At 48.7% G+C, this 18671-nt stretch overlaps 8 protein-coding genes across 8 annotated transcripts in view; 6 read left to right on the forward strand and 2 right to left on the reverse strand.

The window, feature by feature from the left end:
• Positions 1 to 297: 297 nt before the first annotated feature.
• Positions 298 to 1278, forward strand: ASPWEDRAFT_35190 (V-type proton ATPase proteolipid subunit). The gene is made up of 8 exons (XM_040834169.1): positions 298 to 404; positions 465 to 482; positions 545 to 557; positions 624 to 706; positions 755 to 864; positions 921 to 1005; positions 1060 to 1145; positions 1194 to 1278. Exons 1-8 carry the CDS (start codon positions 357 to 359, stop codon positions 1231 to 1233), a joined length of 483 nt encoding a protein of 160 aa, XP_040695290.1. The 5' UTR covers positions 298 to 356; the 3' UTR covers positions 1234 to 1278.
• Positions 1279 to 1999: 721 nt separating this feature from the next.
• ASPWEDRAFT_100223 (cAMP-dependent protein kinase) lies at positions 2000 to 3376 on the forward strand (the record flags this gene model as incomplete). The annotated part of the gene is made up of 4 exons (XM_040827287.1): positions 2000 to 2243; positions 2311 to 2403; positions 2470 to 2594; positions 2654 to 3376. The coding sequence occupies 4 exons, from the start codon at positions 2000 to 2002 to the stop codon at positions 3374 to 3376; spliced, it is 1185 nt and encodes a 394-aa protein (XP_040695291.1).
• Positions 3377 to 4819: 1443 nt separating this feature from the next.
• On the reverse strand, positions 4820 to 5967 carry ASPWEDRAFT_99219 (glycosyltransferase family 32 protein; the record flags this gene model as incomplete). Its single annotated transcript, XM_040839645.1, has 2 exons — positions 4820 to 4848; positions 4914 to 5967. 2 exons carry the CDS (start codon positions 5965 to 5967, stop codon positions 4820 to 4822), a joined length of 1083 nt encoding a protein of 360 aa, XP_040695292.1.
• A 2289-nt stretch (positions 5968 to 8256) lies between these two features.
• On the forward strand, positions 8257 to 9502 carry ASPWEDRAFT_23692 (glycoside hydrolase family 43 protein; the record flags this gene model as incomplete). Its single annotated transcript, XM_040832520.1, has 3 exons — positions 8257 to 8348; positions 8378 to 8768; positions 8822 to 9502. 3 exons carry the CDS (start codon positions 8257 to 8259, stop codon positions 9500 to 9502), a joined length of 1164 nt encoding a protein of 387 aa, XP_040695293.1.
• Positions 9503 to 9771: 269 nt separating this feature from the next.
• On the forward strand, positions 9772 to 11665 carry ASPWEDRAFT_35198 (homoserine O-acetyltransferase family protein). The gene has a single exon (XM_040834171.1). It carries the CDS (start codon positions 9834 to 9836, stop codon positions 11418 to 11420), a length of 1587 nt encoding a protein of 528 aa, XP_040695294.1. The 5' UTR covers positions 9772 to 9833; the 3' UTR covers positions 11421 to 11665.
• Positions 11666 to 12654: 989 nt separating this feature from the next.
• On the forward strand, positions 12655 to 14620 carry ASPWEDRAFT_147421 (uncharacterized protein). Its single transcript, XM_040829526.1, has 3 exons — positions 12655 to 13042; positions 13115 to 13211; positions 13273 to 14620. Exons 1-3 carry the CDS (start codon positions 12860 to 12862, stop codon positions 14523 to 14525), a joined length of 1533 nt encoding a protein of 510 aa, XP_040695295.1. The 5' UTR covers positions 12655 to 12859; the 3' UTR covers positions 14526 to 14620.
• Positions 14621 to 14891: 271 nt separating this feature from the next.
• ASPWEDRAFT_35200 (putative serine/threonine-protein phosphatase) lies at positions 14892 to 16569 on the forward strand. Its single transcript, XM_040834172.1, has 3 exons — positions 14892 to 15469; positions 15530 to 15990; positions 16050 to 16569. Exons 1-3 carry the CDS (start codon positions 14935 to 14937, stop codon positions 16293 to 16295), a joined length of 1242 nt encoding a protein of 413 aa, XP_040695296.1. The 5' UTR covers positions 14892 to 14934; the 3' UTR covers positions 16296 to 16569.
• Positions 16570 to 16579: 10 nt separating this feature from the next.
• The window catches only part of ASPWEDRAFT_101781 (uncharacterized protein), a gene marked incomplete at both ends in the record, with an annotated part of 4060 nt that continues 1968 nt past the window's right edge, over positions 16580 to 18671 (reverse strand). The window contains one exon of the mRNA XM_040827414.1: positions 16580 to 18495. Coding sequence (XP_040695297.1) covers positions 16580 to 18495 — 1916 coding nt within the window. The remainder of the gene's footprint in view (positions 18496 to 18671) is intronic.

Consider the following 18671-nt stretch of genomic DNA (forward strand, 5'->3'; position numbering starts at 1 on the left):
GGGGGGGAGGAGGAGAGGAGATTATTGAGGAGGGAATGAACGGGAGGTGGTGAAGGATGGTCCGTCCGTGATGGAAAAGCACGGGGGTTTGTTGGGTTGGACAGGCACATGTCAGGCTTAACCCGGATAGGCCAGGAGGCGCTACGGCGGGCCGGACGAGCAACTTGGGACACTTGCCATCCGACAGCTTCGCCAGACACGCTGCGTCTTCCGACTCCATCGCCATCCAACGAGCTTGTATCTACGACTTTCTTTTATTTACTTGTGTGGTATTTTGTCTGCTTTGCTGCAGGAGGCTTTATTGGGACTTTTCTTTCATCTAGGACAATCCGCGGTGTAGTGGGAGGTCGTTCGCAATGGCGGAAAGCGAGTTCGCTCCGAAGTTCGCCCCGTTCTTCTCCTTTGTACGTCACTTCCTGGACAGTGTTTTTACTTCTATGATGGATTGTACTGACTGAAATTAGGCTGGCATTGCAGCTGCAGTGAGTTCCTCGAGTTCCCCTCCATCCGCGACCGATCACTGACATATATCTCCCCCTCGAAGATGATCTTCGGATGTACGTTTTAGCTCCTAGACTCGATGACGGATCGATATATTGGAAAGAAACTCACATTTTTGATAGCAATGGGGGCAGCATATGGCACAGCTAAATCTGGTATTGGTATTTCGGGTGTGGGGACTTTCAGGCCGGACCTGATCATGAAGGCATGAGGATTCATCTGTCGCCAAGGTTATCGTTACTGACTGTAATAGTCCTTGATTCCCGTGGTCATGTCTGGTATTATTGCGGTCTACGGTCTCGTTATTGCGGTTCTTATTGCGGGTGATGTCGCCCCCCCTCCGACTCATATCAGCTTGTATACGTACGTTCGGGTTAAAAACATGGCCAACGGGTGGTGTTGATGCTTACGGTTCACAGAGGATTCATGCACCTTGCATCTGGATTGTCCGTGGGTCTCGCAGGTGTGGCCGCTGGATATACTATCGGAATTGTCGGAGATGCGGTAAGCAATTCTTTATAACACCGTTTGCATTTGCGTCTTCTCACAGTTCATTAGGGTGTACGTGCCTACATGCAACAATCTCGGGTCTATGTCGGAATGATCCTGATTTTGATTTTCGGCGAAGTTCTCGGTCTTTACGGGTATGTTCTTTTTGAAAGATTAAATAGGGATATGCTAACATGCAAAAGCCTTATCGTCGGTCTGATTCTGAATTCGAAGAAGAGCTAAGCGTCACGTCCTTCAATCATTCGCTGCCTCTACAATCCTCAGCCCCTGGGGACTTTCTCTGAAACTTTCTCTCCTATACAAATGACATAGATGATGCGCTCACTGTGTTGGGGGAACCCGCCCCCTCTGTTTATGAACAACTACTGTACTTATGCCACAGCTCTTTCGGGTTTTGGGGGGATGGAACTCCTGTACCAGTAGATTCTTTTGGATAATAACGAAGCTGATTGACATGCGAGCCTTATTGAAAACATCTATATGGTTAAAAGGCTGTGTTGGGAACTAAATAATACGGCCACCAGTTGCGTTCGATAGAAACATGTTCCAGCCACAATTCATGTGATTTGATAATCTCATCTTTACTAGATAATATTAGAAACATCAGCGATCCATGAAACCAAGACAGTAATCCCCGTCTTGACTGGTATCCCACCCCTAAGCATTCCATGGGGGACGCCACCCCCAGCCGCGTCTGCCCCGCCAGTCGGTAACGTCAGAGCCTCCGTACTCGTAGCGCCGCCATGGGCTCTACAACAACGGTTGAGCTGATCTTCCCCAAGCTCTCCTTCATCCCGCAAGACACCCTGTTTGTTCGGCATCTCTCCAATTCATGCGCTTTATATTCCATCTGTGTCGGACCCCTTATTTCGTTATAATAATCGATCACGTACCACTTGTCTGATTGCTGTCGCTGCGCTCTCCTCGGTCCATTTCCCCCCACATCTCTTCCCCGCTGTCCTTTGAGACATGATCTCTTGCCATCGCCATGGCTACCGGAACCGTCGAACCTTCGACACATAATGAGGTGCAGGGCTCGTCTGTCCCTCCCCGGAAGGTCGATGCGGGATCGGATGAGAAGGAAAAGCAAATGGTGGCTTCCGTCCGGCCGACTCAACACCGACTATCGAATCCCTTTGTTATCACAGAACGCCCAGAAGAGAAGCAGTTGGGGGTTTCATCCCGGAGGTTGCGGGTTAGTGATTTTGCGCTCTTGAGAACGCTTGGGACTGGTACGTTTCGAGTCTCTGTTCGCGCAAACCTTTCAGACTCTAACCGTGGCTGTTCGAACCCCCTTAGGAACCTTTGCGCGTGTCTGGCTAGTGAGGTTGAAGGAAGAAAGAGAGAAAAGGAATAGGGTCTATGCATTGAAGATCCTACGCAAGGCCGATGGTGAGGAATACATTGGAACTAGCATGCTTGTTAATCCGGGGAACTAACAAGGGTTCGGCTACACAGTAATCAAACTGAAGCAAGTCGAGCACGTACGCAACGAACGGAAGACACTCGCCGCTGTTGCCGGTCACCCTTTCATAACCTCTTTGATCGCGTCGTTCTCTGATGACCAAAGCTTATATATGCTGGTACGAGCCCGACAAATTCTCCATTATCCTTCATCCTTGTCAATCTAACGTGTCGCTAGCTGGACTACTGTCCCGGAGGCGAAATATTCAGTTACCTGCGGCGTGCGAGACGGTTCAACGAAAGCACATCCAGATTTTACGCAGCCGAGATAGCCCTGACGATTGAATTCCTGCACGATGTTCATGGGGTTGCTTACCGAGATTTGAAACCGGAGAATATTCTTTTGGATGCTGAGGGTCATATCAAACTTGTCGATTTCGGGTTCGCGAAACAAGTGGATAACCGTGAAACATATACCTTGTGCGGGACGCCGGAGTACCTCGCCCCAGAAGTCATTCACAATAGCGGCCATGGCCTTGCAGTGGACTGGTGGGCTCTTGGAATCTTGATCTATGAGTTTTTGGTTGGACAGCCGCCATTCTGGGACCAGAACCCCATGCGTATCTACGAGCAGATTGTGGAAGGGCGCTTGCGTTTCCCCCAGAACATGTCACCAGCAGCCCAGAACATTATCTCTTTGCTTTGCAAGACCAGTCCGACGGAGCGACTGGGGTACATATCTGGCGGTTCCGCACGAGTCAAGTCCCATCCATTTTTCCTAGACATTAACTGGGATGATTTATTCTATCGCCGTGTAAAGGGGCCCATTATCCCCAGAGTCGATCACCCGGCGGACACGGGAAACTTTGAAGAGTACCCGGATCCCCCAGACTCGAGGACTCTGAGCCATTATAACGATGATATGAGGAAGAAATACGAAACTTTGTTTAGTGACTTTTAGGACTAATGGCTTAACCCCAACTGCATGGGATATCTGATACCTGGCAGCGTGCACTGCCAGGGAACCAAAAAGGTAGTATCGCCACAGCCTGTACAACGGGACTTCAACCCTTCATCCCGCCTGTGATACGGCCACTGGCGGCGCCATAATTTCGAATTGGTCGGCTGCTAAGTAGGTCACGGCTTGATCTATTTCAACAACATTTTACGTGCACGACTTTTGATGATCACCTATCCTATCACATGCGTCACGTCACACTCGCGTGGACCTCTTGCCATGGTTTCCCATGTTTACATGTCTATTTCTGCACCTTGTAAGCGAGCACACTCCTGCCGTCCATTGTCTCTATTGGCCTCGTGGATTCGCCTCCCACCCAGGTACCTAGCGACGGGGGAGACGTCGAATGCTTTCCTTTTCCTGTGCCAATACATATAGTCTATATATTGATATATTTCTGACATATTCTTTTCATTATCCGTTCGAGCCTTTACTAAACGCGCATACGTTATCGACAGCTGTATCTTGGGAGGCAAGTCGAGTTGTGTTGTATACACATTTGAGATTGGAAAACAACTTACGTTTATATATTAATGATGCAAAACGAATGCTTGTTTATTCTTGTCTTACGCCTTTTGCTTATTACGGTTTCGGGCTCATTTGAAGATATATGAGAAATCATGACCGGATCTTCATAATGCTCATTCATTACCTGTCATTATATCTATACAAAAATCTAAACCGTATACTATACTATGGAGGAAGAAAACACAAAAAAATGTTTATAAAACCCTGCAGATGAAGCGGAAACCATTCCGCTCCTCGTAAGGGCTAAAAAAGGAAAAACGTGACGTTATCCATAGTCCATTTCATTCAGTACATGAAAGTACCAAAGGAAAGCCCGTTCACCTGATCCACTCTTGGTATTGGTATTCTATTCCAAACAATAACTCCGTAGAAAGGAGAGAGAGAAAAAAAAAAGACCAAAACAAGATGACTGAACAAAAAAAAAAAAAAAAAAAAAAACCAGGAAATTCATGACATTCTCATAAGTAGGACCTTTTCTTTTGTCATAGACGTGAGGATTCAAGGGTAGATAGGTAGAGAGTCGATTCGATTCGATTCGGGGCCGTAGCTCGTAGCTGTTGCTTTTGCTATTGATGTTATGGATGGCTTTTGGTTGTAATGATGGTACAATTCGGGATAATAATTGCCGTTTGCCTAGTGGCGTTGACTAGGTGGATGCCTTATATAGATAAGGACTATCTCCCAAGTTTCGGGATACGGACAGTGCAGTGGTATAAGGACGTAGCCATCATCGGTTATAATGGAACGAGACTTTGTAAGGCTTTAGATTGGGTGCGGCTATTTAAATGTTTCCGCTGACTGGCCTGATGCCCTTGTTTGATTGATCGATTTGTTACATCGTGGATGTTTTTGTATGCTTTAAAGCGATGGGTCTGTTTTCCATGATCCTGGAGTAGATTGTCAGCTTTTTTTTTATCCACCTGGTGTTAATATGAAAGAAGGCGAAGCTTACCGTCAAAATCATGCTTGACAAACGCCATGGGATCATCATAATCTTGCGCCCCCATTTGCTGAACACCAGGACTGAAACTGGTAATGGGCAAGACAACCACATCACCCACCTTTTTGTGTTCGACCTGGTTGGTGAAGTCTTCGTAGGTGACGTTCGTCGTCCCCGGTTCGATATTGAAGTAATCCGGGTTATTGAAGTAGCGGAAGACGGCGTCCGTCCAGGCCGCGGGGCCGGTGAACTCGACGATAGTCTTATCCATCTTGCCCTTGGCGAGGATACCTTTCTTCTTCATGCGCAGGGCTTCCTCGGTGATGTGGGCTACGATGTCGCGCAGGATCGGATGGCCCGGTTTGGACTGGATGGTCCACTGGCAGAATTGGATTCGACGCGAGTACCAGTCACTCCAGTCGGGGCGGTCGGGGTCAGCCTCGATGCCCACGACGAACCCGACCGTCGACAAGTCCAGTTGCGATGGAAGCCAGTCGGACGCGGGCTTCAAGGCGCTTGTGTCGATGTCGCTGTAGATTCCTCCACGGGCAAGCAGGATGAGGTATCGGAAGAAGTCGGCCTTGAGGACGGCCAGAGGCATTGCCTCGTACGCCTCGAAGATATCCGGGAGTGATGCGAACAGATATTTGACCAGGTGGCGCTGGGTATCGTCGGTAATGACCTGGTGAACAAACCCGGGGTGTAAATCGGTCCAGCTGGCTTCAGCAACGCGCAATTCGGAGTCGAACCACATGGACGAGGGGGCATATTTCCATGTCTGCCAAATGTATGCGGGGAACTTTTTCTCTAGGTCGTAGGGGAAATGGTATCGTAACCGTTCGCGGAGGGGGGCATTCGGAGCAGGCTCGAGAGGCTTCAGCGTTTGCTGCTGCGTTTGTCCTTGTGGTTGCTCTGCCACTGTTTCTCCATTGTCATTATTGTAAATGGCGCCTTCGGGGGCGATCGGCGGGGAGTTCGAGGGGGTCGAGGAGTGGGAGGATCGGAGGATGAGGATAAAGGCGATCAAGCAGCATGCTGCGATCAAGGATTTTCGAAAGGTGAGCATGGTGAACAGCGACAAAAGGTGTCTGAGACTAGCTGATCGGCAGTGGTAGAGATTCTGCACGCGTGCTCCGCAACACTCCGCCGGCGATCAATGACAAGCGAACCAGAACACCGGGAGTCGACAACGGTCGAGGCGAGGGCGTCGCAAAAGATGGAAGTAATTAAATATCAATCGAATCAAATCTCACCCCAGCCGATGATACGAAGCAGGCATATCTGCACGATTCGGAGAAAAATAAACAGTGTCAGAATTGCGTCGTTATTTGTGGCTGGCGATGGGGCAAAAAAAGATTGCGACAAGGAGCAGAGGACAGCTGCAAGGCAGGAGATATAAAAGAGACGAAAAGTGAAAAAAAGAAAAAAAGAAAAAAAGAGAATGAGAAATAAGATAAAAAAAAACTGTTTCCTCCGAAGCTAATATAGACCAGAGCAGATGACGACAGCAACAGATGCTGCTAGATAGCGTCACGAAGAAAAGGCCGACCAAGCGTGAAGGTAAAGCCGGGGCATGCGTAAGTGTCGTGGAGCCAGTGACGACGGCGTGGATAGCGCGGTAGATGGACAGTCAGATGGATAAAGATAAATATGAGATGAAGATGAGGATATTTAACAATGGTAATGCTTTTCAAGAAAGTGTTGAATATTCAGGGGCGTTTCATCTAATTAATGCCATATAATCTCTTCGGAGATGGGCTCAAGTCCGAGTGTCAAAAACAATTCTGCAACGTCGACCAGTTCTTACCCCCATCCGCAACAGGAGAAGATCGTCGAGATGCGATACTGAAGATACTGGGAAGGCAGTAGATCAACTGCGATTCTTGGTTTTGATTCTGTTCCTCATCCAATGTTGTACTCTGTGTCTGTGGATCTGAGGATGGATCTATGGATCTTAATCTCCGTGGCCGTTCGCAGTCTGCAGAAATTAAATCTCCACTGGTCCAGCCAGACTGTCGAGATTACAATGATCAAAAGGTTACACATTGATCTTCCTTCATGGTGACTCTTGGACCTTGAATCCTTTGATCCTGGACAAAAAGCATGGTTCGACTGCATTAATCAAATTGCAGCAACGCCGCGTCAGTTTCTCCCCGCTTTGGCTGCAGCAAAAAAACTTGGCTTCAATTCGGCTTATCCGGAAGAACATGGACTAGATAGACCTTGTCATATTGGCCGACTGGGATGTTTCTGACTGGATGAAATGCGGGGGAGTGCTCAATGGAGTGATGCTGACGGTGATCACATCACCAATTGATGTTATCCCAATCGATGAACTGAACACCATCTCAGTGTGACTGTAATGGTGACCAGCAAGGCCTCAACCATGGAATGGCAATGATCAACTGCATTCAATCCCTTTCATCTGTCGTTAATCAAATTCTATCGCACGTGGGATCAGAGCCATCCTTGCTTGGTCCGTTGCTTGGATGAGGCCCGCCCGAGTGTAGTGTAACTGTGAAGAGACACCAAGAACTGTCGATTTTGACATCACGACTCGCAGAAAAGAGTAAAAAGGGCCTCAGAAGAAGAGCTGTACTATGGTTCATCTGTTGTCAAAGAGTCCATCCAGGCACCGAGTGAGTGACAGTGCCATTTTCATGTTGCATTCAGGAACAGTGTTCCAGTGTTGGCCATGATTGTGATAAGCTCAAGCAACACACCATCTCTTCCCTTCTCCTCCTTTCCTTTCCATCTCTTTGCCTCAACTTTACAGGCACTTTTTTGCCAACCCACATTTATCTTCTGCAATATCTCCCTCTCTGTCGATTTACTAACTCTCATAACTTCCCGTTCTCTGCCATGTCCACTCTAGTCTGCGGTTCAACCTGAGCCCTTGGACCTTTGAAACCAAAACTCTGAGCAAAAGCCTCAAGCCTAGCTTGACTGTTGACAGCGAACGCCAACTCTCATCTCATTTGCTCTTTTTGGAGTTGAATGCGTGTTTAGACTGTTGATCAATCTATCGTGTGCAATAGCCTCTATCATTTAAAGGAGATGAGCATCCAGTTCTGTCTGGAGCGATAAACCCTATTTTATCGTCATGCTGCGCATTTGAACCTTTGATGTCCTCATTACTGACTCCATCCTGCGTCGACAAGATATCGCAGGTATGTTTGCTGGCTATAAATGATTATTTTATTTTATTTTTTTTTATGGTAAAATGATCTTGTTCAGTGTTAATCGGCTGTTCAGACATGCAATGGCACTAAACCACACCACTATCTCTGGTAGAACACGGCATTAGCAACAGTCCGTCACAGTGACATCGCATTAGACAAATGAAGGGCAGATTATGCCTGGTATCGAGGTCAACAATGCCTCATCTCCTGAGTTGGTGAATCCGACGTCCCTAAGCAGTCAAGTCACTGATACTTCGAACAAGGGGTACTATCGGGCTCGGAATACCAACCTAGAGAGCAACCACCGAAACGATGGACCAGAAGAAAGATCATACTATGGCTAGGGATCGCATTTCTAGGACTGGCAGCTCTTGTTCTCATCATCACTCTTCCAGTCGTCTTGCTGCGACGACACCCACCCGATCACCCTAGCTATCACGTCAAAGAGAATCATCCGCTTCGGGTCGTTGATAACTTCCCAGACCCTGGGCTTCTTGAGTTTAATGGAACATGGTTTGCTTTTGGGACAAATGCAAAGAAGAGCACCACGAATAAGGTGCATGTCCCCGTGGCCACGTCCGACAATTTCCAGAACTGGTCAATATTGGTCGGCCATGACCTCCTACCCGAAGTGGGCGATTGGGAAATTAACCCCCATCACTGGGCTCCAGATGTGATTCAACGGGTATGTTAAAGTTCCCATGAGGGGAATGTGTAAACCTAACAATATACCCGCAGGATGATGGGAAGTTCGTTTTATATTACTCCGGAGAATCGAAGATTCATCAGCCGCATCACTGCGTGGGTGTTGCAGTCTCAGAGGGAACAAGCCCTATAGGACCCTATACCCCAGAAAAGAAACCGCTGGCCTGCCCAATGGAATATGGTGGCGCCATTGATCCGTCGCCCTTCAGGGATGCAGATGGAAAGTTCTATGTCTCCTACAAGGCTGATGGCAACAGCGTTGGGCATGGAGGGGACTGTAACAATGCTAAAAAACCATTAGTCTCAGTTCCAATCATGCTCCAAGAGCTCGAAAATGACGGAGTTACTCCAGTCGGTGACCCTGTCCAAATCCTCGACATTGATGAGAGCGACGGCCCTCTGGTGGAAGCCCCGAATATCATTCGAGCCGAGCAAGGAATCTACTATCTGTTTTTCTCCTCGCATTGTTTTACTTCCCCTGGGTACAATGTCAAATATGCCCACTCGACATCACTCAAAGGCCCATACAAAAGGGCCGACAGACCTTTGCTGAGAACAGGAGATTTTGGCCTGGAGTCTCCCGGGGGCGCCACGGTCTCCCATGATGGGACGAGGATGGTTTTTCACGCAAATTGCGATCTTATCTTCCGATGCATGTATGCGGCAGCAATCAACATTAACCTCAATTCGACCATCACATTAGCGAGTTTTTGACATCTATGCTATGTCCCCGCCATGGTTTTTTCTCTTGTGTTGAATTTGTTTTTCATAAACCACTAGATAGCTATACAGCAATTAAATAATATCTGCAATCCATCGTTCTCTCAAGAAGAGTCACCAATTCATGCAGAATACTTGTAAATTACATAAGCAGAGCCCACCGACCAATCAAAAAACAATTAGATGACGCCATGAGCATCGGCGGGATCTTACCTGAAGTAGTTCTCCGCCTACATTTCCGCATCCCCAATTAAATATCGACTCCGCGGGACAGTCATCCTCGACTCTCGAGCTCCCTGAATTTCCTCCCACGACAATTATCGCAATGAGCTCTCTTCAAGGTGCAGCTCGTTCAGCATCCCGGAGCTGGAAAGCTACGGGGCTATTGAGGCAGAGCGACGCTGTCTCGAGCTTTGCCGCAAGAAATCGGTTTCCGATTATATCATCGTCTGTGAGGAGTAAAGCATTGCACACTGCCCCGGCTCGCAAATCGCAGTCTGCTACTGCAGAGAAAGACTCTTCCAATCCCGCTCTTTCATTCCCCTGTCTCGACGCCCAGGAAGCAAAGTCGGCGCTTCTCTCCGCTCGCTCTCTCGAGTCGGGCCCCGAGCCCTCCTACACCACCGGCCACCATGAGCGATTCCACTGCCAGGAGCCATTGTTGCTCGACTGGGGTGGTGTTCTGCCGGAATTCGATGTCGCATATGAAACTTGGGGTCAACTGAACGCTGATAAGAGCAATGCTATCCTCCTGCACACCGGTCTCTCCGCTTCGAGTCATGCCCACAGCACCGAGGCAAACCCGAAACCCGGCTGGTGGGAGAAGTTCATCGGACCCGGTCTACCATTGGATACAAACAAATACTTTGTGATTTGCACGAACGTTCTTGGAGGCTGTTACGGAAGTACCGGGCCCTCGTCTGTTGACCCTTCAGACGGAAAGAGATACGCGACCCGATTCCCGATTCTGACTCTTGACGACATGGTGCGGGCACAGTTTCGTCTCTTGGATCACCTTGGTGTGCAGAAATTGCATGCGTCGGTTGGATCGAGTATGGGAGGCATGCAGAGTCTTGCGGCTGGTGTCTTGTTCCCTGAGAGAGTTGGCAAGATCGTCAGTATCAGTGGATGTGCCCGTAGTCACCCGTACAGTATCGCCATGAGACATACTCAGCGTCAAGTCCTGATGATGGATCCTAAATGGTCCCGAGGCTTCTACTATGACTCCATCCCGCCGCACTCTGGAATGAAGTTGGCTCGAGAGATCGCTACTGTCACCTATAGAAGTGGACCGGAGTGGGAGATGCGGTTTGGGCGCAAGCGTGCGGACCCAAGCAAGCAGCCTGCCCTTTGCGCCGACTTCCTTATCGAGACCTATCTGGACCATGCAGGAGAGAAGTTCTGTCTGGAATATGACCCTAACAGTTTACTCTACGTGTCCAAGGCAATGGATCTCTTTGATCTCGGCCACTCCCATCAAACAGAGACCAAGAGACGCAGGGCAGAATTTGAAGCCAGAATCGCTCAGGGAGGCCAGACCGTGGATCACGACGACGTCGCCTGCAGTCTGACCTTGCCCGAAAAGCCATACCAAGAACAGCCCTCGGCGACCGTCTCTACCCCATCAACGGAGCAATCCGTATCAGGTGGAGAAGCTGGCCCAGAAGCACCACCCCAGGATCTTGTTGCCGGACTTTCTCCGCTCAAGAACCACCCTGTTTTGGTGCTGGGTGTTGCTAGCGACATTCTCTTCCCTGCCTGGCAGCAGCGTGAGATTGCCGCAACCATACGGGCTGTTGGTAACAAGGGCGTTGAACATATTGAACTTGGCGAGGATGTCTCGATGTTCGGACACGACACATTCCTTTTGGACTTGAAGAACATCGGTGGAGCAGTCGGCAGATTTTTGTAATGAGCTGCGCAGGAGATGAAATTTGTTAATATGTATCTTGTGCTTTATGAAGCGAAAATGATTCGAGTGTTGCATTTTAGGCGTTGTTTTATATCCTATACCTTCCACCAATATGCCTATATTCTATGCTTTGGAAATACCTTGTTTGTCACATACTCCTCTCTAGCCATTGTATCTTGTGGAAGCTACAAAATCGATTTCATTGGAATAATAACAAAATTTTATAGAAATGCCCTCGGATTAGCTCTCAGGTTCTCATTGATTTCCAGGCCCGTATATTTCAATTCCGTGTCTGAACACGAAATCGGCCGGATACCGTTCAACTTTGGCTTTTGGTGATAAACACTCGTCATCGGGCGATGAAGTAAATAACAAAAACGATGGACAAGAAAGAGGAAGGAAAGAAAAATGAAAGATATAATGTATAGCGGTATGTTATGATGTTACAATGGAAGTAGACTTGGTTAGCTATGCCGTTGGTGATTGAGCGTCATGTTAATCATTCATCATGTCATTTCATATCCTGTCAGAGGATTTCTGTTGTGGTGAGTACTTTGCTGTTGCTTCGAATAGACTGAGCAAGTAGGTTATGGCCTCGCCATGAGGGAATGCATTCATGTGTTATGTTGAAGTATCTGTAATCAGTAGGACTAAACCAGTCAGTGTGTTAAAGGTTAGTGAGTAAATCTAATAAGATAGATTCTGCCCTTGGATATCACGCATTGATCGTCCCCATAAATAATAAAAAAGGAGAGACAACACCAGAACAGATGAAAAGCATCCAACATTTGCTAGTCCCTAAGATCTCTGTTCTATTTCTCAATCACCCACACCTCGGCTATAATGTCTTCTTCCACTCGGAAGTCCCAAGACCCCCGAGGGATGAAGTCCATTGCCTGAATTAGCTTGAATTCAGGGTGTCATGAGAAGCTCGTTGTGATTGATTATCGTCATCGAGACTAGGAAAAGCGGTCTTCTCAGTTCTGAATTGCAGTTAGTCTATGATCATGCTACCGAGGGCATATTCAGAATGCCAACGTACCTGTGTTGTCTTCCAGGGTGAGAATAATGCCCTCCTTGGTTTTGGTTACTGGGGATGCTTCGCGGCGGCGGAAATAATGACGGCAAAAACATCAGCAGAGCACGTGATCTGGCAGCAGCTATCGTGGTTCCACTTTATTCGAGTTTCATGCGGTACAAGACATCGAACTACTCGTAAAGTGCCCAGGAGATTTCGGAATTGAAGATGGTAAGTACAGCTTCTTCCAGAGATGTGCTATTAAAGCACATAATTCCGGACCTTGCCTCGGGATAACCTGGTTCTGATGCCGTTTTAGATATCCCGGACTTGATCGAAAGCGCCGTCGCAATTTTGTACCGAATCGAGAAACGCAACAGAAGAGGGAAACGAATACAAAGAAAGGGGTGATATCCGAAGAATGTCCTCCTTTATCCAGCATCACGCTGGATCCCACCAGTCGCAGCTTGCTGCTACCGCGGTGATTTCGGGAGCCGCTGTCGCAGGCGCTATACTTGGTTACCAGGCTTATAGACGGAGAGAAGCTGTAGAGAACCTCAAAGCTTCGATTCCAGATATCAATGATAAGCATCATGCGGAAAAGGTTTGTTATTCTTGATCAGCTTGCGTACGATTGTCTCGCATAGTTCAAGAGAGGCTAATCGGTAAAATGAAGCTCACGGAATATGGCGCCCCAGCACCGCCCATGAGCAAGGAAGATGAGCGCAGTGCAGCACTTGCGCGTCGGGCTCAGCAGGGTGACTACGATGATGGTAAGGCTTTATTGCAATCTCTAGCCTGGATCTTGCTAATGACGTTTTAATTACTATATAGAACTTATCCTCGAACAACTCGCCCGCAATCGTGTGTTCCTCACCGACGAAGGTCTTGCGAAACTCCGGTCATCTTTCATAATTGTTGTAGGATGTGGTGGTGTTGGATCGCACGCTGCAACTACTCTTGCCCGGTCCGGAGTCTCCAAGATCCGACTTATCGACTTTGACCAAGCCACATTGTCTTCGCTGAACAGACACGCTGTTGCCACTCTGGCAGATGTTGGAACACCGAAAGTGCACTGCATCCGAAAGAGATTGGAACAGATCACACCATGGGTCCAATTCGACTGTCGGAACCAACTGTTCGGCGGATCGGTCGCTGATGAACTACTAGCACCCTGGTCCATGGGCAGTGATGCAGGACAGAAGCCGGATTACGTGCTTGATTGCATCGACAACATTACCTCAAAGGTTGAGTTGCTGCATTACTGTCACTCTCACTCCATTCCTGTGATCTCGTCCATGGGAGCAGGATGCAAGTCTGACCCTACACGTGTCGTGGTTGGCGATATTTCACTCAGCACGGATGACCGTCTCTCGCGCAGCACCCGACGCCGCTTGAAGATCCTGGGAGTTACTTCCGGCATCCCGGTGGTTTTCTCAACCGAGAAACCTGCTCCTGGAAAAGCGAGCCTCCTCCCGCTCGCCGAGGAGGAGTTCTCAAAGGGTCAGATTGGAGAGCTGAGTGTTCTGCCTGACTTCCGTGCCCGCATTCTCCCTGTGCTCGGAACCATGCCTGCTGTCTTCGGATACACAGTCGCAAACCACGTTATCTGCGATGTTTCGGGCTACCCCAATGACTACAGCATTGGTGGAAAGGGCAGAGACAAGCTGTACGATACAATCATCGCGGGCATGCAGGGTCTATATGAGCGCTTGGCCCGGAGTGAAGTCGGCAAAGACCTGGTCGGACTTCGTCTCCCGATCAGCAAGGATGATGTTGGATATCTCGTCGACGATATCTGGAGAGGAAAGAGTGTTGTCAGCGGCCTTCCCAACCGTTTGCTGTTGATCTCCTGGGAACGACCGGCACGAGGGTTTGGACCCGACCCTCAATGGGAAAAGGAGGGGCAAAAGTTCATCCCACTTGAGATGAAAGACCTTGTCTGCATGACCAAGGAGGAAGCTACTCGACACGAAAAGGAAGTTCTCCGGGGTGGAAAGAAGGTGGAAGAGTTATACGACGAGAAGACCATACAGACGGTTAAGCAGCGGATGGAAGAGATCGAGTTCTACGAACGTTACCGATAATGACTGTCCTCGGGAGTTTAGTATACTGGAAAACTATCTATGTTGTATAAAAGGAAAAGAAAGAATCAATGAAGCCATGAAACATCTTATTACCGAACATATCGAGTACGCAATACGCATGTAATAATCAACCCGGTAACGCTGCTGTATTGCCTACCTTCAGTTGGTGGCGGAAAATAATCATGTCAGCCTGGCTGGATGCGGCACTCCGTCACATGTCGAGTTCTGCGTGCATCAGGGAGCTTGTCGCACACAAGCTCTGCCGCTAGTCTTAACTGCTCTAAACTGCATCGTTTAATAATTGACTGGTCACCATTTCAACCGAAGCTAAGATCTCGTCTCTGCAGGCCCTTGCAGGGATAAGAGAAAAAAAAAATCACTGGAGGGGCTACGACTGTCTACGTACGACATGGCGGCCTACTCTGACCGCAACAACGACTACAACATCAACATCGACCACTCCGAAACCAGTGCGGATAATGGCTTCTACCATTCAAACAACAAGATGGGGATATACGAGTACACCCGTCCTCTAATCAACTACGTGCGGGATGAGTGGCAGAACAAGGCTCAATTCGTCCACACCAACACGTCAATGACTACCTCTGCATCCCCACGATGGGTGCACATGCTTTACTCCCTGGTCTCTGCTTCATATTTTCGGCGCTATTTGGTCGCCTTGGTTTTTCTGCTGGTGACTGCCTGGATTGGTTGGAGGCTTGTACTGTCCCCTCGTCTCGGGGAAAGTGCATCCCTCTCTGCGCAGTCGAAGAACGTAGCGGGGGGCTGGTTTGGAACGAACGCCATGTCAAAATCCGACAGGTTGATTCGTTTGAAGACGCTGGATCCGTCTTTGTTGCCGGCTCATATAGCACCAGCCGCGGACGAGCCGAGTAGCAGGCGATTGGTCTTCGTGGGGGACGTCCATGGATGCAAATATGAGTGTAGGTTACCATGCATTCTGAAACAGCAGTCTGTATTCATCTAACTTGTGTGTGAAACAGTGGAGAAACTTCTCGAAAAAGTTACATTCAACCCTGAGCGCGACCATCTCATCCTCGCTGGCGATATGATCAACAAAGGCCCCGACAGTCTAGGTGTCGTTGATCTTGCTCGGAAATATTCCGCATCATGCGTCCGCGGAAACCACGAGGATAAAGTCCTCGCTTTGCGCCATGAAATGGCCGCCTCCAATACTCTAGCCGATGCGTCCGAGGACGACTCTCGTGAGCGTCGGCTCGCGCGACAGTTCACCGACGAACAGGTGAAATGGCTTGACTCTTGCCCGGTTATTCTGAGGGTTGGCCAAGTTAGTGGTATGGGTGAGGTAGTTGTGGTTCATGGAGGATTGGTGCCGGGCGTTGAGCTGGAGAAACAAGATCCAGAGAACGTCATGAACATGCTGACCATCGATATGGAGACTCTTGTCCCGAGTTCCAAGCGGGAGGGCACGAACTGGACAAAGGTAGATCCTACTTGTGCTTTGAAGAATCGCTAATGTCGAAATTTGCTGACAGTTTCAAGTTGTTCAATAAATACCAAACTGAGCTGTATGCCAGTCTGGAGAAGACCACATCAGACGCGCAATCGAAGATGACCACCGTCATATATGGCCACGATTCCAAGAGGTCTCTTTCTCTCGACGCGTATACCAAGGGCCTTGACACCGGCTGCATCAAAGGCCAATATCTTACGGCATTGGTGGTTGAAGATGGCGGCAAGCAGACCGTCGTCCAAGTGAAAAGTGAAGCCCCAAAAAGTCACAAGTAAATGTGACGAATTTCGGTACACATACGGCTCGAGCTCAAAAGCAATATGTTTTCTCTGCAGGTTCGGAGTTGGGTTGGGCTTGGCTATAGGTACATAAACCTGGAGTGTCGATTACGTAGTTGTTATGGCGTTTTCATTACTCAGGTGTATTCAAAAATCAAGCGTTAGACCTGAGGGTCTATTTCTATTGACACAAGATAATATATATATGCAAAATGTTTCCAACAGGTGATTCAAATATATCCAAGGAAATAAACCCAATATGGCACAAAGACATGATAACGTCAACCAGATTTTGTCTGGTTCCAACCTCCATTTACATCCCAAGTAACCGGCGGGGAGAAATCTTCATACCAAAACCCACCCAGCGCGTTCAACTGAATATATGCAAAACGGAAATACTCAGGATCATCCTCTTTATGACGAGTCCAGTTGAATGTATCAACTGTACCATCGTCCGATGTGAAGGAGCGGAAGCGCTCAACATCATTAACAAGCACACTGATACCGGCAGCTTCTTCTATATCGGGGAATGAAAAGATAATATCCTGGCTGGAGGGAATGAGAGGAGCTGCGATTTCCGGGAGGGCACTTCCCAGTTGAGCACCATTGAGCAGGGAACCTGGGGTTTGGAGGATGCTATCATAGCCCCATCGTGCGATACCATTGACGAACAGGCCAACCAAAAGGCCTTGATAAAGCAAACAAGGTCTGGTTTGCATCGTTGTCCCGGGTAGAAAGAGGAGGGCAAGGATATAATGGTGGATTCGCAAGTTCATGTTTGGTACGAGAACCAGGGCCACAATACCACCAACCATGGTTCCATAGATAGCCAGCATTTTGGGCAGTCGACCTTCATTTCTGAACGCGAGGGCTTGGGTGATCACGATGAGAACGAGGAGACTGACGATGATTATCAGGGCGGGGATGGCGCCTGGCTGCTGTTGAATATCATGTGGAGTGAGACGCGAGATTGGGATTTTGTCGAATGTGTCTGTGTTTAAAGCCCCAACCCAGAAGGGACCAAGCCACAAAACCGTCTTGTCCCAGTGGGCATCGAGGTCCTTTAGTGTATGCCTAACACAGAAATAATATATGGCGAACCCGACAAATGCGGTGGGAAGAAATCGGCCCAGTCCCGTAGAGACGACTTCATAATAATCCGGGTTCTCTGGGGGGTCAGAAGATAGAGCAACTTGGAAATAGGAGATGAAGAAGATGGAGGCGTAGAATGCTGCGGGGGAGGCGATGGAAAGGGATAACATTGTCGTCACAGCCACTGCAAGGGCGAACAAGGGCCATCGGAGATCCTGACTGCACTGGATGTCCTGTTCATCTGATTGACCTCCACCAAAGGTGAAACTGAGCGGGAAATTGGACGGATAATCAATGCTAGAGATCCCATTCTTATCAACGGAAGCAAATTTGCTCTTCTCGCCCGTACGACGGAGGATACCGCAGCCGCCTTTTTGGTCAGCGATGACTCCAGCATGCAATGCTGCAGGACAAATAAAAGAATCACCGCGATAGATACCAGAATCACCTCCGACAACCAGATTCCGGTAATTGACTTCCTGGGGGCCCACGGTATATGGCTCCAGAACCATGGCTGCCGAGCAGCCCGCAGGACAACTAAAGGCGAATGCTTCCTTGTCAAACGGACGGCAAGCATCTCCATTGAGTCCACATTCAGAAGAATCATCCCAGAGTCTACTTTGACATGAAAGCTTGACCGGCTTTCCAAATCCTGGGACTACCTGGCTAGAGACAGAAGAATGCAAAACCGAGATAAACACAATCCCCCAGAGGACCAAAGAAGCCAAAAGAAGGCATATTTTGAATCTTTTGCTGGGGAAGCGTCTCTCGATTAGACGCTCTGGGGCAGTTTGCCAGCGACGGAGTAACGGGGTTATGTGGTACTTGTGAGGCGGCAATGGCCCCTTGATCCACGCAATAATCCCCGGGATAGTACAAGAGAAGCGATCTGCTCTTTTATGCTCGGGCTGAGGATGCGGGACAGACGTGGGCAGCAGAGGTTCGCTGCTATATTCCTGCTCGTGTCTGGCGGAGTCGGCGCTGCCACGGGGGACCGTCACGAACTGGCTGCTGCCAGAGTCATCATCGGGGTCCAGGATCTCCAACGCATAGTCCTGGTCTCCTCGAGGGGTCTTTTCAAACGAGGAAGATCTCGAGCTTGAATCTCCGGCGTTAATTTGCCCTGATCGCATCTTTTCCCCGGATGAAGTGGCGGAAAGGTGGAGGAGAGAGAAGGGAGATTGGCATGTCAGCGATCAGCCTTAGTCAGATTGTTTCATCTTCACAACAACAACTCGCAAAAAAACCATCAATCTTTCATTTGCATTATATCAATAATAT

The sequence above is a fragment of the Aspergillus wentii genome, assembly GCF_001890725.1.
Source record: "Aspergillus wentii DTO 134E9 unplaced genomic scaffold ASPWEscaffold_1, whole genome shotgun sequence".
Lineage (NCBI taxonomy): Eukaryota > Fungi > Ascomycota > Eurotiomycetes > Eurotiales > Aspergillaceae > Aspergillus > Aspergillus wentii.